This window comes from Stenella coeruleoalba (genome assembly GCF_951394435.1).
Source record: "Stenella coeruleoalba genome assembly, chromosome: X".
NCBI classification, from domain to species: Eukaryota; Metazoa; Chordata; class Mammalia; order Artiodactyla; family Delphinidae; genus Stenella; species Stenella coeruleoalba.
Window position 1 is genome coordinate 95,467,123 of NC_137152.1, and position 14,736 is coordinate 95,481,858.

At 37.7% G+C, this 14,736-nt stretch overlaps 1 protein-coding gene across 6 annotated transcripts in view; it reads right to left on the reverse strand.

The window, feature by feature from the left end:
- Positions 1-14,736, reverse strand: part of KLHL13 (kelch like family member 13) — a 187,690-nt gene that overhangs the window by 38,937 nt on the left and 134,017 nt on the right. For all 6 annotated transcript variants that reach the window (XM_079911778.1, XM_079911776.1, XM_079911775.1 and 3 more), the window contains one exon: positions 1,194-1,335. In XM_079911778.1, coding sequence (XP_079767904.1) covers positions 1,194-1,335 — 142 coding nt within the window. The remainder of the gene's footprint in view (positions 1-1,193; positions 1,336-14,736) is intronic.

Sequence of the window (14,736 nt, forward strand, 5' to 3'; positions counted from 1 at the left end):
AACCAACAATTAAACCATTTACATAAACTAAGATACCAGGAGATGGGAAGCTTTTCCTTCCTGACCCTCTCATTTCTGTTGATGATATGATGAACCAGATCCCATTAGAATTGAAACATTGGAAAAATGAGATTTCAATGAATCACAAATGGGAACTAGAAGAAAATTTAGAAATCTCCCACTCGAGAGTCATAGTCTGGAGATAAGGAAAATGAATCCCAGAGAAATTACATGGCACAGCGAGGCCACACAGCAAAGTGCAAGCTTCCGTCTCCCGTTATGCTATATACTATACTATATACTATATACTGCTGGACTATCATGGTTCTTGACCAAGGATATGCATTCATACCAAATTCATCGGGGGAAATTTCTTTAAAAAATAGATTTAGAAGGATTTATTTTCCTTAACTTACTAAGCTGAGAAGACTGATATAATTTGACTATATCTAACAGGAATTTATGGACATCAAGCATTACACTATTGCTCTGTAACTCAGCAACATCCACCGAGGTCAGGGAGTGTCCACAATAGTCAGAAGTACTTGGACAGCTTATCCCTATGTTACACAGCCCCACATTGCAGGGCTTTGGTGTTCTTTTGGCTTTCTATTGTTTTTCTGTCCTCTCCTTTGATGTCAGTTATTACTTCTGCATGCATCAGTGTGTTTGCGTCCAGCGGCTCCTCACCCCTACTCCCATACCTACAATTGCCAATGTGAGTTGAGACACCAAATAAATACGATCTTGAGAACTACGATAAAGGTGATGGGAAAATAGGTTGTGAGGGAGGAACTAGAAACTTTAATATGGGGACTTTGTGATATTTACCTTGGCTGAGACATAATGAAAAGTCAACGTTGCCAGACACAACATTCTGTAAGAATGTGGCATGACAGCAAGACCTCCCTTACACAAATGAAACAAAGAATGAACTCAGAATTTTTTTTAACAGCAGGAAGGTATGCAGTTTTCCCCCCCCCTCAAGGTTTCTCCTCTATTTGTTTGCTCTTTGTTTTTTTTATTCATAAACTTTATTTTAAAGAGCAGTTTTAGGTTCACAGCAAAACTGAGCAGAGTTCCCACAAACCCCCTGTCCACACACAGGCACAACCTCTCCCACTAGTGACATCCCACACCACAAAAACCCTGGGTGGTTTTTAAAGCTATGAATAATGCAACAGTGAGATTACCTGTAACACCACAGAACTGTGGGTATTGCTGGTAAAGATGCGTGTGGTTCCCGCCTTGGAAGACTGCAAATGGGAGGAGAGGCCCATTTCGCTGCTTCCAAGGGACAATTTCATGTGTTGGTCTTCCTCTTCCACTAGAGATCTGAAAAGGTTTTGAAATCAGAAAGAAAAACCAATGAAAACTTGTCATATAATTCACAACAACTGGATGATTTAGAGAAACAGACACTCTCTGATTATGTGCCAATCATCTGACCACGGAATATACTGAACGTTGTTTCACTGTATTTTAGGCTCATACCATTCTACATCATAGAAGAAATAGATATATATTTGTAAAAAGCTTTCCGAGGTCAGAATAGATAAATGGGAACTGAGAAATCAACTAAAAGCTGGCTCAAAACTATAATTACAAAGGGTTTGTTTCTCTAGTGCCAGAGTAATTGTTTTGCTATTGGGTGGTTTAGGTAGCAATACCATCAAATTGTGTTATTCACAGTTAAAAGTACTTTGGAATCCCTGCTTTTAGAAAGACAAACGTAACATTTACCATTTATTGAACAGTCACTATATATCAGGTATTGCCAAGAAATTTACACACATGATCTCATATAATCCTCAAAACAATCCACTGCAACAGGTATTACTAGTATCTCCTTTTTATTAAGGGTCGGGAAAATGAGCTACAGAAGGGTTACAAATTACTTACCTAAGGTCACAAAGTTATTAAAGGGACTGGAACAGGATTTGAATCTAAGTTTAGTCTGTTTCCAAACTCCAAAGACCCCATAAGTAAAAGTCAAAGATTAACTGTGGCATCCTAATACATTACTTCCTCTTGTGTTGCTATAGTTCTAATCAACCCCAACTGAACAAAAAAATTTACACATGAAAGAATTCCTTTTTCTAGCAGTATCTCTCACTAAATAATCACTTGGGATTATTTAGCGAAACAGCTACAGTGTAGTGGCCTTTTCATCTTTCCAAACAAACAAATAATAAAAATAATAAACGTAAGCTATGCCCGTGTATATATCACATTTTTCAGGGACCATCAAAAGCATTAGAGAACCTGTAGTCAACCTGTAGTTAGTTTCACAGAGAAAATGGCGAAATAATAGTTAAAGGCCTCAGGTTACACTAAAAATTGACCATTGTGGTACAACCTTTCATTATTCCTTAGACTAGGCAGACTTGTGTTTCCTTAAGTGTACACTGCTAAAACTGTTTCTGAATCACCTGAGAGCAGGGAGCCCCATGCTTCTGAACGGGTTTGTGCATTCATGATGGGCAGACTGCTAAAATGGACATTAAGAAGGGAGGAAGGAAGAATGGATTTCCAAGTGCTAGAACTATGCCTTTTTCCTATTTATTTCTAACTTCCCGAAGGTTGAATTATTGGTTTCTCTAACTCGTCTCTATCCAATACCATAAAGATTTCATTTTTTTCCCTACCATACCTATAATCTAAGTTGATCAGTTTTAATAGGAAAAAAAGTTTTACAACAATACCATACTTTTAACAAAGATTCTCCTTTTTGAATTTTGACACCAACCAAATGGCTTTAAATCCTGCAATAATTAGCAAAAATCCTGGCCTTAAGGGTGACATCAATTCTTCTTAACGATATTAGAGCCATAGTATAACCAAAAAATGAATTAATAATATATAACCATGTTTTATTCAACTCTCATGGATATTTAATAAAGAAGATAATAATTTAAATAAGATTTTAACAAGCATAAAAGAAAATGAATATAGTTTTCCACTAGCTTCAGAAATAGCTTTTTAAAAGAAATTATATACATGATATATAGCATACATACATCTGCAGATACTTTTAACCAGCTTTTGCAGACAGACATTTAATTACAGAATCAAATGGAAAAGTGGGAAATAGATTGATGGTGACTGGTACCCCTAACCAGAAATTTTCCATTCATCCAGAATTATTTTAATGGGACATTCAAGCAGAATGTTTCATTAGTTTCTGTATTCCCTGCACAGAACCTGGCACATGAGAGGTTTAATATATGTCATCTGAATGAATACAGAATCTCATTTCTGTGGATCATTCCAGAGACATTTCTTTATCATGCAGTGCCTTAAATGACCGTCAATTATTATTTCACAGAACCACAGATGTAAACGGGACAGGAGTAAAGCTGAAACCGCACTGCCCCTATGACATATCCTGGAAATTGTTTTTTTTTTTTAAATAAACTACAGATCACAACTTGTTTCCATGTCATTTGTCTCTTGCTCTTAAAATCGAAAGGCAGAATATAAAAATGCAGCCTATTCTTGGCAAGATAATATGTCTGGCTTTCTAACTAATTACTTCAAAAGCTAAAGAAGTCTTCACTAAAATCATCTTTTTCATGACTTCTTATCAACATCTTTTGACTTTTAAACATTCAGAACATTCCCTATTATTTCTGCATCAGTAACAGCACATGTCATGTCAACCTCCCCAGCAGATTCAATATTCCCTTCTATGTCCTACTCACTAAGTCTATTGACTGGATGTGAAGAGCATTGTTCTTCAACAGTGCAAGGAGGTGAAACCTCTCTGCAAACTCCAAGCCACAAATGACATCAAACTATCCTTAAAGGAATGATTATCTGAGTAATTCCAAGAACAAATAACATTTTTAATCTTATCCTTTCTAAGTCATATGGTTGAAAGCAATAAAAGGAGCAGTGGTTCTCAGTGCGGGGAGGGGCATCAATGTCTGGAAACACTTTACGTGGTCGCAGGGTAGTGAGGCGTTGCTACTCTCATCTGGTGGGATGCTGTTAAACATCCTACAAGGCACAGGAAAGGTCTCCACGGCAAAGCAGTGCTCAGGCAAAACTTTCAAGAATGCCAAGGTTGAGAAACCCCGGTACAGAGGGATTAACCTCCTCAGGACAGATTTTCTAAAGAAATTTCATGTTCTAAATAACTTCCCAGTCTGAGAGTTAACTCCATGAGGTAACGCTGGCAGTCAGAAACACAGTAGGATTATTAATTACCACTAACTCCTCCAAGACTGCCTAATAATAGAATACCTCTGCTCTCCTCCAGTCCATCAATCTGAAAAATCAACTGTTTACAGGAGATAAGTACATAATAGCTTTGAAGTTTATAAGATAATTATGTGGAAAGGCTTTTGTCCTATGTAAACTCATGGAAGAATAATTCCTAAGTCGGCTTTAAACAATTGTTATTTGGAGAGAAAAAAAAAAAACCAAAAAAAAAAAAAAACAATTGTTATTTGGATTCACTTTTACATGCCAATTTAGAATCAAGCAAACCCTGTCCAAATAGTCCTATTTCATCAAAACTGTAAAATTATTCATGGGAGAGAGACTGTGTTCATCAATTTTCTTTTGAAAAATTGAATCTTTTTCTTCCAGCGTCTACATATTGCTACCACACCATTCCCGCCCGCCCCACTACCGCCGGACACATCTTATTTTGTAAACAGTGACCAACCACAGAGCATGAAAGCAATCTTTCACAAAGTGTACATGAGTCACTCAAGGGCACTTGCTCAAAGAGAACAATTACTTTTTCGAAGAGCATTGAGCACTGCCTGATGGTCTTACTGAAAGCTCTGCAAAGGTGGTCAAACCAAACATACAGAGACTGTGGCATTTCTTTGTACTAGTATTTGAAGACAAAGGAAATAGTCTAAGCAATTGTCACATGTTAACAGGGTGATACTAACATTGTAATGTTGCCTCAAAGCCTTCCATATTTAAAAAATTACCCCAAGGGAAACAGGTGTAAATGACATAGGGACACAATTCATAAATATAAAAGTACAAATGATTAACAGATAGAAAAATGTTCAACTCCATTCGTACTCCAGAATATGCAAATTAAAGCAAATCTGTAAACTTATAAAAGAGTAGAGTAGAAGATATACTCTCAAAATTGCTAGTGCAAATAAATATTAAGCCCCTGCCGTCGGCACGGCATTGTTCACTCATGGATTTTTTAATGAAAAATTTAAAATCATCAAATGTACACATTCTTTTCCTTTTTACACTGAACATCATGACAATAAAAGACTGTGTATTACTGGTGGGTGGGCTGCAGCAAGAGTGGTCTGTCAATCTGGTTCAAATATGTTTTCTACAATGAATAGTTCTGTAGAGGTAATAGTTTGGTAGATGTTCTATGAAGAACCGTGTACTTAGAATTCACTATAGCAATCGGGTTTGTTGGTATGCCATATGGGGAAGGGAAGAGTATCTCATAATTGCATCGTTTGGTTCCAAAGCCTCAAATAGTCTTAGGACACTCATCAGTCTCAATAAAACATGCTGATAGGATACATGCACTTGCAGAGGAAACATACTGCCCAAGACTATCAGAATACATGTCAAGTTGTTCCCTTTACTTGATTTCATTTCTGCGGGAAAAAAATAAGTGAATCAGAGAAAAACCAGAAAGGTAAAAGTATATCAATGCCTTTAACTTTTCTCTCTTCAGCTCCTGATCAGTTTGACAGCACTTCTTGCTTGTGACTACCACATTACAAAGTGGTTAAACCTAACAATGTATGTAATTCTAATAACATAATGCCACCGTAACAAAAGAACAGGGGTTTCTGAGTTAGTGTCAAAAGTATTATTCAAATACTGCAATTTCCCAGAGTAATAATATTATTCTAACTGAAAGTCAGCGCCAGTGGGTTGGTGTGCAAGAAGTGCAACAACAACAAAACAAAACAAAAATAAAAGTCATGAATGGTATAACAACACAACAAGTCAGCTTGGTTAATCAAGGCACTGACTCACGCTTCACCACCCGTCCCCCAGAAGAAGAAAATACATATTTCTCACACTCACAATTTAAAAAGAAAATCAAGAAAAAGGCTTTCTTCAAAGAAGAACTCCCCCGCCATTTGTTTTTCTGCTCTGAAACAGAGAAGTGTCTGCTAGCTGTAGCATTTGCTAAATGAAACATTTCTTGCTATAAAGTTGCATTGGCAGGTGGGGGAAAAATTCAGCCACCTGTTCTCACATTCATTTGAATTTGAGTGCTAAATCCGTCAAGGTATTTCCTTCCCCCATGAGAAATAAATTAAAAGCTTAAGATGATATTAGTCATTTCCCATTGATTTTTCTATAGATTCAAAGTATGCATTCTCCATTGAATTCTAAAGATATTAATAATCTTCCTACCACACAAAATTTAGAATCAGCTCTCCTTCACGCCTCCCATCAAAAACTGAATGATACACACACACACACACACACACACACACATTCTCTCAATTTCCATTAAGAAAAAAAAGGAAGTGTTTTTAAAATTAAGAAGGAAAATTTCCAATTCATGAAGTAAGTTAATATATATAAAATAAGCCTGGTATTTTCTTTAAAAGAAAAACACCTTAAAACCTAAAATATTTGAAGATATGTCCCAGGAATTCCCTGGCATCTAGTAGTTAGGACTCTGCGCTTCCACTGCAGGGGTCCTGGGTTCACTCCCTGGTCGGGGAACTAAGATCCCACAAGCCACACGGCAGGGCCAAAAATAAATAAATAAATAAACTGCTTTAAAAAATAAATAAAAGATTTTAAAAAATAAAGATACGTCCCAACTAAAATGACATTTACGGTATCACTGTACAAGGAAATCATAAATATCATAGCAACTTCTCTCTTTGTTTTCTTAACATCTTTATTGGAGTATAACTGCTTTACAATGTTGTGTTAGTTTCTGCTGTATAACAAAGTGAATCAGCTATACAGATACATACATCCCCATATCCCCTCCCTCTTACATCTCCCTCCCACCCTCCCTATCCCACCCCTCTAGGTGGTCACAAAGCACGGAGCTGATGTCCCCGATCTCCCCGTGGGAGCAACTTCTCTTAAGAAGGCGTAAATTAATCACTATTTAAGAAACTATGGAGAACGTGTCTCCTCAACAAGGTGTTTGCCTGAAAGAAGTCAAGAAAAGATAAAGCTTTGGTTAGTTATTTGTATTTTTTAATGACATAAGTATAAGTACATTATTGTCAACTTGCAATAAATCTGCTAATGGAAATCTTTAGCATAGATGATATAAAATAGCTGCTAACCTTTCTGAGGCTTTCTTTTCTGCTGCAGCTATATACCAGAGCCCACAAAAGAGAAAAAACTTTCAAGGTGATAGGGCCAGACTGTAAAATGATTTTCCAACGTAAAGAAGCTTCTTTATATGCAAATGTCTGTCACATGTAAAATAAAATCACATTAATAAATAGCTGATGTCAGTTTTAACATAGGAATAAGATAATCTACCCAGCACCTGCTGTGTACTAGGCAGTGTGCCAGACACGTTCTCTATGCTACTTAATCCTCATAACAATCCCATTTTAAAGACAGGAAACTGAAGCTCAGAGAGTTTAAGGCCTCACCAAGAATCTGGTAACTATGACTTGAACCTGAGTCTGATTCCAGAGACCAAATTGTTCCCATCACACCAAGCCTAAAAAATGAAAAATAGCAGAGTAGAGGCCATAAAGCAATCAACGTTTCAGTGTTTAATTTATAAACATGAGGAAGATCTCAGAGAGACACATTCTGTTATAGGGAAGCAATTTGTTGGTTGAACTACTTCAGTCTAAAATTACCCACTTTTACCACTACTTCCATAACAACAATACCAATGCTAAAAATCTCTCATGCCATTCTCCCAACACATCTGGGGTCAGGAGGGAGCATATCCTAGGATATAACTCAGATCAGATTTAGGGAGAACTTGACATTACGGATACCAACATTTAAAAGAACAGATTCTGAATTCCAAAGCCACCCATCGCCATCACAGAAATAGCACTATGACACAGATGAGGGAATTGGGCTAAACAAATGGAATGACAAATGATAGTCTACTCTAACAGGATGAAAGTTAATTATCCAAACCATAAAGCATTCGCATTGAATACCTCAATCCTGTCCCTGAAACACTTTCAGATTAATGTTTGCTCCTTCTGTCTACCATATTTCAAAACTTTAGTCTTCCTTCACCTTTTAAAATTCATATACCAATTAAACTACATCAAGTCTCATGCATCTAGACTAGAAAATTCTACTTTTGGTTTATATACTATTTCTCATTCTTTACATTTATCATAATATTTGGATGAAAGATATAGATAGATAGATGATAGATACCTGAAGCAGAAATACAAGAGTATAATCTATAAAAATATTGAATCACTATGTTGTATGTACACCTGAAACTAATACAACATTGTAAATCAACTATACTTCAATTAAAACAAAATGAATTCTAAATGTTGATTCCATACCTACTATATAAAAAAAGCTAAGTCGAAGTTGAAGCTCCCTTGCCTTAAGAAGCCATATAAGGTGAGCAAGTACACAAGTGGTAGTGGTGGGAGAGAGAGAGCAATATGGATGTGTAGGTTGGGGGAAACAGCACGGACTCCCATCACCATCAATAGTCCCGTTCCCAGTGCACAGAGGAAATAGTTATAATCCTCTGAAAGGACGCTCCCTGCCCCCCTACAGCCAGCACCAGCCTGGCCAGTGAGAAGTCTGAGCTATACCTGAGGTCAGGAGCATGCCTTCTCCTTCTTCTATCCCCAGATGAAGAAACTGAACCGGAGCTCCAACACGCATGCCACTTTTCTATAAAGGAGCTTTTTGCTCCCAGAGGATTTATATTAACCAAAGTATCACTTTATTCCTATTATCTGTAGCTCACTGACTTTGAAATTTGACTATGGTGCTATAGTGCGTATCAATGCAAAAGTGTATTATTAAAGAACTGAGCTTTCACATGCCTAAAATTTCAGATTATTAAATATTCAAACATCCAAGTTATCCAATTTTAGAGTTTATTATAAAGGCAGATTCCACAAACTCAAAACCAGTTAGAAATCACTGAGACAAATCTCTTTGGGAACAGGAGGAATCATTAATCAAGTGATAAAAATCCAATCCTTTTCTGTCTTTTCTGAATTTCCTAGTTATATTCAGCTTCGCAAAGTCAGTAATTCATGACCAGGTCTTAAGGGCATGTTTATTTTTCTTTTAAAAGGAAACATGATAAGAAAAAAAACAATAAAGAGTAAGACTTTCCAACTTAAAAGTAATAGCCAATTGTACTCCATGTTTTAAGAATTATAATTGGCAGCTCTACGAGTCCCACTGATTCTGTCTTCAAAGCCTGTAATAAATGTAACAAATCTCAACCTTGATTTTGCAATGACCTAGCAGTATCTCTAATTATTTCAATGAATGTATCAAATCATTCATTTAAATATAATGTTTAATATGATTTAATCACACCACTGTTTTAATATGACAGCCAATAGTTTTAAGACAGGGGAAGGTAATACAAAAATAGAAATCAGAAGACAGACTCTAAACCCAAAGAGTCTGAGAATAACACTAAGGATAGCTCTCTCAAGTTTGTTTCAGACGTGGAGCTTGGCGAAGCAAAAAGTCTAATTTTAGTACAATTTTTCATATTAACATTATTTTCCACTTTGTACATATTTGCCTCACCATTAAGGTATTTTTTTTAAAATAAAACTTAGCTCTAAGACTTTAACTTATCCCTCTTGCGCTTCTCTGGTGGCGCAGTGGTTGAGAGTCCGCCTGCCGATGCAGGGGACACGGGTTCGTGCCCCGGTCCGGGAAGATCCCACATGCCGCGGAGCGGCTGGGCCCGTGAGCCATGGCCGCTGAGCCTGCGCGTCCAGAGCTTGTGCTCCGCAACGGGAGAGGCCACAACAGTGAGAGGCCCGCGTACCGCAAAAAAAAAAAAAAAAAAAAAAAAAAAAAAAAAACACTTTTATAAGATTTTGTCCATCGTACAGCAACGCTAAGGAAGGAGTCCTTTGCATAAAGTATTTATGTACCATGACTATGTTTACCCCAAATAGTAAGTATTCTTGATAAAATTGGTAATGACTTCCTGAAAGGGAGACTGGTTATTTTTTTTTTTTTGAGGGAGTAGATGCAAATTATAATTCATTGAGGAGTTTGCCACTTTGAGGGAAAGGTGTTTCTTTTTAGGAACATTATGGTCTCTGGCTTAAAGAAAGTTTGTGTTCTTGGGTGGAACGCAAAAAGGGTAGAGGCAGACCGTATAATTTAAACAACATGACAGTAGGCATCCAGCACTCACATTTCCCAGTCATCTAAGTGGGAATTTTGAATAGAAGCTAATTGGAGCATTTTCAGACTGTGTATGTGTTTTGCAGAAGCGATCTATGAATTGTGAAGTAGTAATGAAGTACTGCCTCCGTCTGTTTGAGACAAATAGGACAGAAGGATATTAAGCAAGAGAGAAGCATTCCCTTCCTTCCTTCCATACCGTCCTTTAAACCAGTGTTTCACACCCCAATTTATAATTTCTGACTCTCGGAGTGCAGGTGAGAAGGACGCAGAGAAGACTCACCAGGATGAGTGTCAGGGTGTCAAAAGTTTGGCCAGCTAGTTGGAAAATGCTGGCCTAAATGCTATTCCCCTCAACTCATCCCATCTACAACAAGCTATTTCTTGAAGCAATAAGTCATTTTAAATGTCCCAAATCCAATCTTTTTCTAGATCATGCTTTAAGGAGAAAACTGGCTTATTTAAAGGTACCCTCAAGGGAAATGAATTTGACTACATAGTTCTTAATGATTATTCCTGGAAGCTTGGTCAGTCAGAAGGAAGTTCAGGAATCTCAAATGTATCTAGATGTCACGCATTCAAGAGAGACATAGATAGGATATTCTGGATTCTAAAATAAAGTTGTTATCATCAAAATATTTCAGTCATCTTAGACCCCTAGTTCTCCCCCCTCTCCTATGCCCAGGCAACTGACAAAGTACTACTAAGTATCTCTCTAGTATGCGTCTTTCACCCCCTCTCCACTCTCACTGCCCCTACCACACTTTGGGTATCTATTACCTCTTCCTTGGATTTGGTTAGTAACATAACTTACATATTTGTTACAGTATAGCATCTTCACATACTGTGATTGTATTTATAGTTTTGGCGGGGGCGGGGCGGGGGGAGATGGGGTGGGGTGGGGTGGGGTGGAGGACCGGGGGGACCTTCAGGATAGCGGAGGAGGGCTTCCCTGGTGGCGCAGTGGTTGAGAGTCCGCCTGCCGATGCAGGGGACACTGGTTCGTGCCCCGGTCTGGGAAGATCCCACATGCCGCGGAGCGGCTGGGCCCGTGAGCCATGGCCGCTGAGCCTGCACGTCCGGAGCCTGTGCTCTGCAGCGGGAGAGGCCACAACAGTGAGAGGCCCGCGTACCGCAAAAAAAAAAAAAAAAAAAAAAAGCGGAGGAGGGAGACGTGGAGATCACCTTCCTCCCCACAAACACATCAAAATACATCTACGTGTGGAACAACTCCTACAGAACACCTACTGAACGCTGGCAGAAGACCTCAGACCTCCCAAAAGGCAAGAAACCCCCCCACGTACCTGGGTAGGGCAAAAGAAAAAAGAATAAACAGAGACAAAAGGATAGGGACGGGACCTGCACCTCTGGGAGGGAGCTGTGAAGGAGGAAAGGTTTCCACACACTAGAAGCCCCTTCACTAGTGGAGACAGTTTTCCAAGAGCAGTATTCAATCACTCCTCTCTGCTTGCTGAACAAAAGCCATAGCCTACGCTCTTGCATTCAAAGCTCCTTGGACTAGCCCTCCTTAACTAGTTGCACATTCTGGCAAATAATTCAAAGTAAATACATATTTAATGATTTGAGAATAAATAAAAATCCAAATTTATTCACAAACTATCAATTGTTTTGCTTTAGAATATGCTGTTTTCATACATCAGTAACTGCTATGCCTTTTTGTCCTATTGTTAACCAAGCGATGTGTAAAAGCATTTATTTAAAATATTTCTGATAGGAGGAAAACTTAATTTAAATTGAATATCTGCTGGGAGTTCCCTGGTGGTCCAGTGGTTAGGACTCAACGCTTTCACTGCCGTGGCCCCGGGTTTAGCCTTTTTAAGTATAAAACAATTCAGAACATAAGTAAATGTGGATCATTTATTTGAGTACTAATTTAAAATTTATTTTTCCTAAACCCTACTCAGATTTCCTTTTATCCTAGTCAGCCATTCTTGTTTTCAAACTATACACAGAAAACACATTATCAATTAAGTACAAACATACTAGTTTTAAAACAGAAATTTGTCTAAAATAGTTTTCCCCTCATGGTAAAGGACATGTGAAAGTAAGTCAAATAACTCTTAACTTTAAGAGTAGTTGCTCTCTTGGAAGAGATTATAATCTTACTTTCTTTATCAAATTACAATTTGATGAACCATGACTAAAGTTTTCTGGTCACTGGTAAATGGCTTCTATTAAAATTACTTTCAGTCTGTGTCAGCATCATGGTACTTATCGGAAAGCAAGGAACAGAATCAGGATTTTGGATTAGTTCTTTTCGTAGGAAAGATAGCTGTAACTTACTCTCTAACAAGACTGTAATTTATTAGATTCCTCTATATATGAAATGAAGAAATGCAACACACTTTGAGTGAAATAATTTGCACAAGGCTACAGACCTAAAAACTACTCTCTCTAGATTCATTCATTGGGGATTTCCCCAGTGGTCCAGTGGTTAAGACTCCATACTTCCAAAGCAGGGGGCCTGCGTTCGATCCCTGGTTGGGGAACTAAGATCCCACATGCTGCACGGTGTAGCCATAAATAAATAAATAAATTTTTAAAAATTCATTCATCAACTCAATATCTGAACACCTGCTATGTGCCAGCCACTGCACTAGGAGATATGTAAAAAGAGCAGGCGGGATACTTGCTTGCAAAGAGATCACAGTGAAAGAAATAATTACTTTCCAAAGGACTAAGTGATATAAAAATAATAGTAAATTCTCAACATCATCTACTAACAAATACCATGTTGCATAATTCATATAAACCACAGTAACTAAACTAATTGCAAACTTTGCTCCCTGGTACAGAAGTGTATCAGTTCATATTTAGCATATAAGTGCCAAAATAAATAAATAAATAACATCGACTTTCCTTACTGCTATTTTATTTTAAAGGACTATTCATCCCAGATCAGGCTATCTGCAAGGCTGCATCAGCAATCAAATAATATCCACTATTCAAAACTATAATCTGCGGGCTTCCCTGGTGGCGCAGTGGTTAAGAATCCGCCTGCCAATGCAGGGGACACAGGCTCAAGCCCTGGTCTGGGAAGATCCCATATGCCGCGGAGCAACTAAGCCCGTGAGTCACAACTACTGAGCCTGCGCTCTAGAGCCTGTGAGCCACAATTACCGAAGCCCATGAGCCTAGAGCCCGTGCTCCGCAACAAGAGAAGCCACTGCAATGAGAAGCCCGCACGCAGCAACGAAGACCCAACACAGCCAAAAAAAAAAAAAAAAAAAAAAAAAAAAAAAAAATATATATATATATATATATATATAAAATCTGCAATTATAATTATATGAAAGAAAGCCAAACATATGATGGTGGATCACATCATTTGAAAGAAAAGTCTCTAATTGCATCTATCTATATACTTCAGCAATATGCTTATGAAAAATATGCTAATGAGCCAGGTCACTGGTCTACTTTAGACGAAAATTTTGGTTCCAGTTTCATGAACTTTTGTTTAGCTGTGAATCATTCAGAAATGATTACATATGCACATCCTTTGAGGGAAAGTGCTCATAATGAATGAAAATCACTTCAGTTTAGTGATGCTAAGGGATTATCTATTGGATAATCTACTTACAACCTAAAACATCCATATACTTTTCAAAACTCTATTTCAAAGTATTTTGTAGATCGAACTGTGAGTTAATTAGGAACACAGTTCAGTGTAGGACAAGAGAAAAATCTCTGGCGTGATCACATGTATAAAGAGAAATCTAGTCGAAGTTTTTGTTGTAAACTGGTTTTTAACATTAATTTGTAATACAATTGATGAAATGGGATAAAATAATAAAAAGGAAATATAAATTAAGACTGAGTTAACTCATCAGATGTGAATGTACACAGATGGAGGAAAAGTGACCAGACTTAAATATCACATTCTCTTTCAAGGTACAGTGGTATGACAAAGAATGATTTCTAAGGTTCCTCCCAGCTCTCAGAGTCCAAGAATCCTGAATAAGATACTTATGCTCTTTTTAAGATATGTTCTGATCTCACTGATCAGTGAAAAGCACTATATTTTTGAAACCAGAAAAACAAAGAGTGAAAATAGAAGATGTTACAGGGCAAGCTGTAAATGAGCAAAGGTCTTTTAAAATTTGTAGAAATAACTTCAGTGAGAGACTTTCAAGTGGGGGGGAGAAAAGGAGGGGGAGAGAGGAAGGACAGAGCGATGGCAAAGGCACTAGTTTAACCCAGTTGTCCACGAACACTCAAATGAGCTTGCCTCTCTAATGTATCATTCTCACAATGTTTCATTCTCAAAATCTCACTGTTTTAAAATACAGTATTCAAGGCTTTTAAATCAGAAACTCAATCGAGCCCCTGCACCTTCCAATCTAATCACGTTAAGTCCTTAAAGGTGGAAGAGAAAGGCAGAAG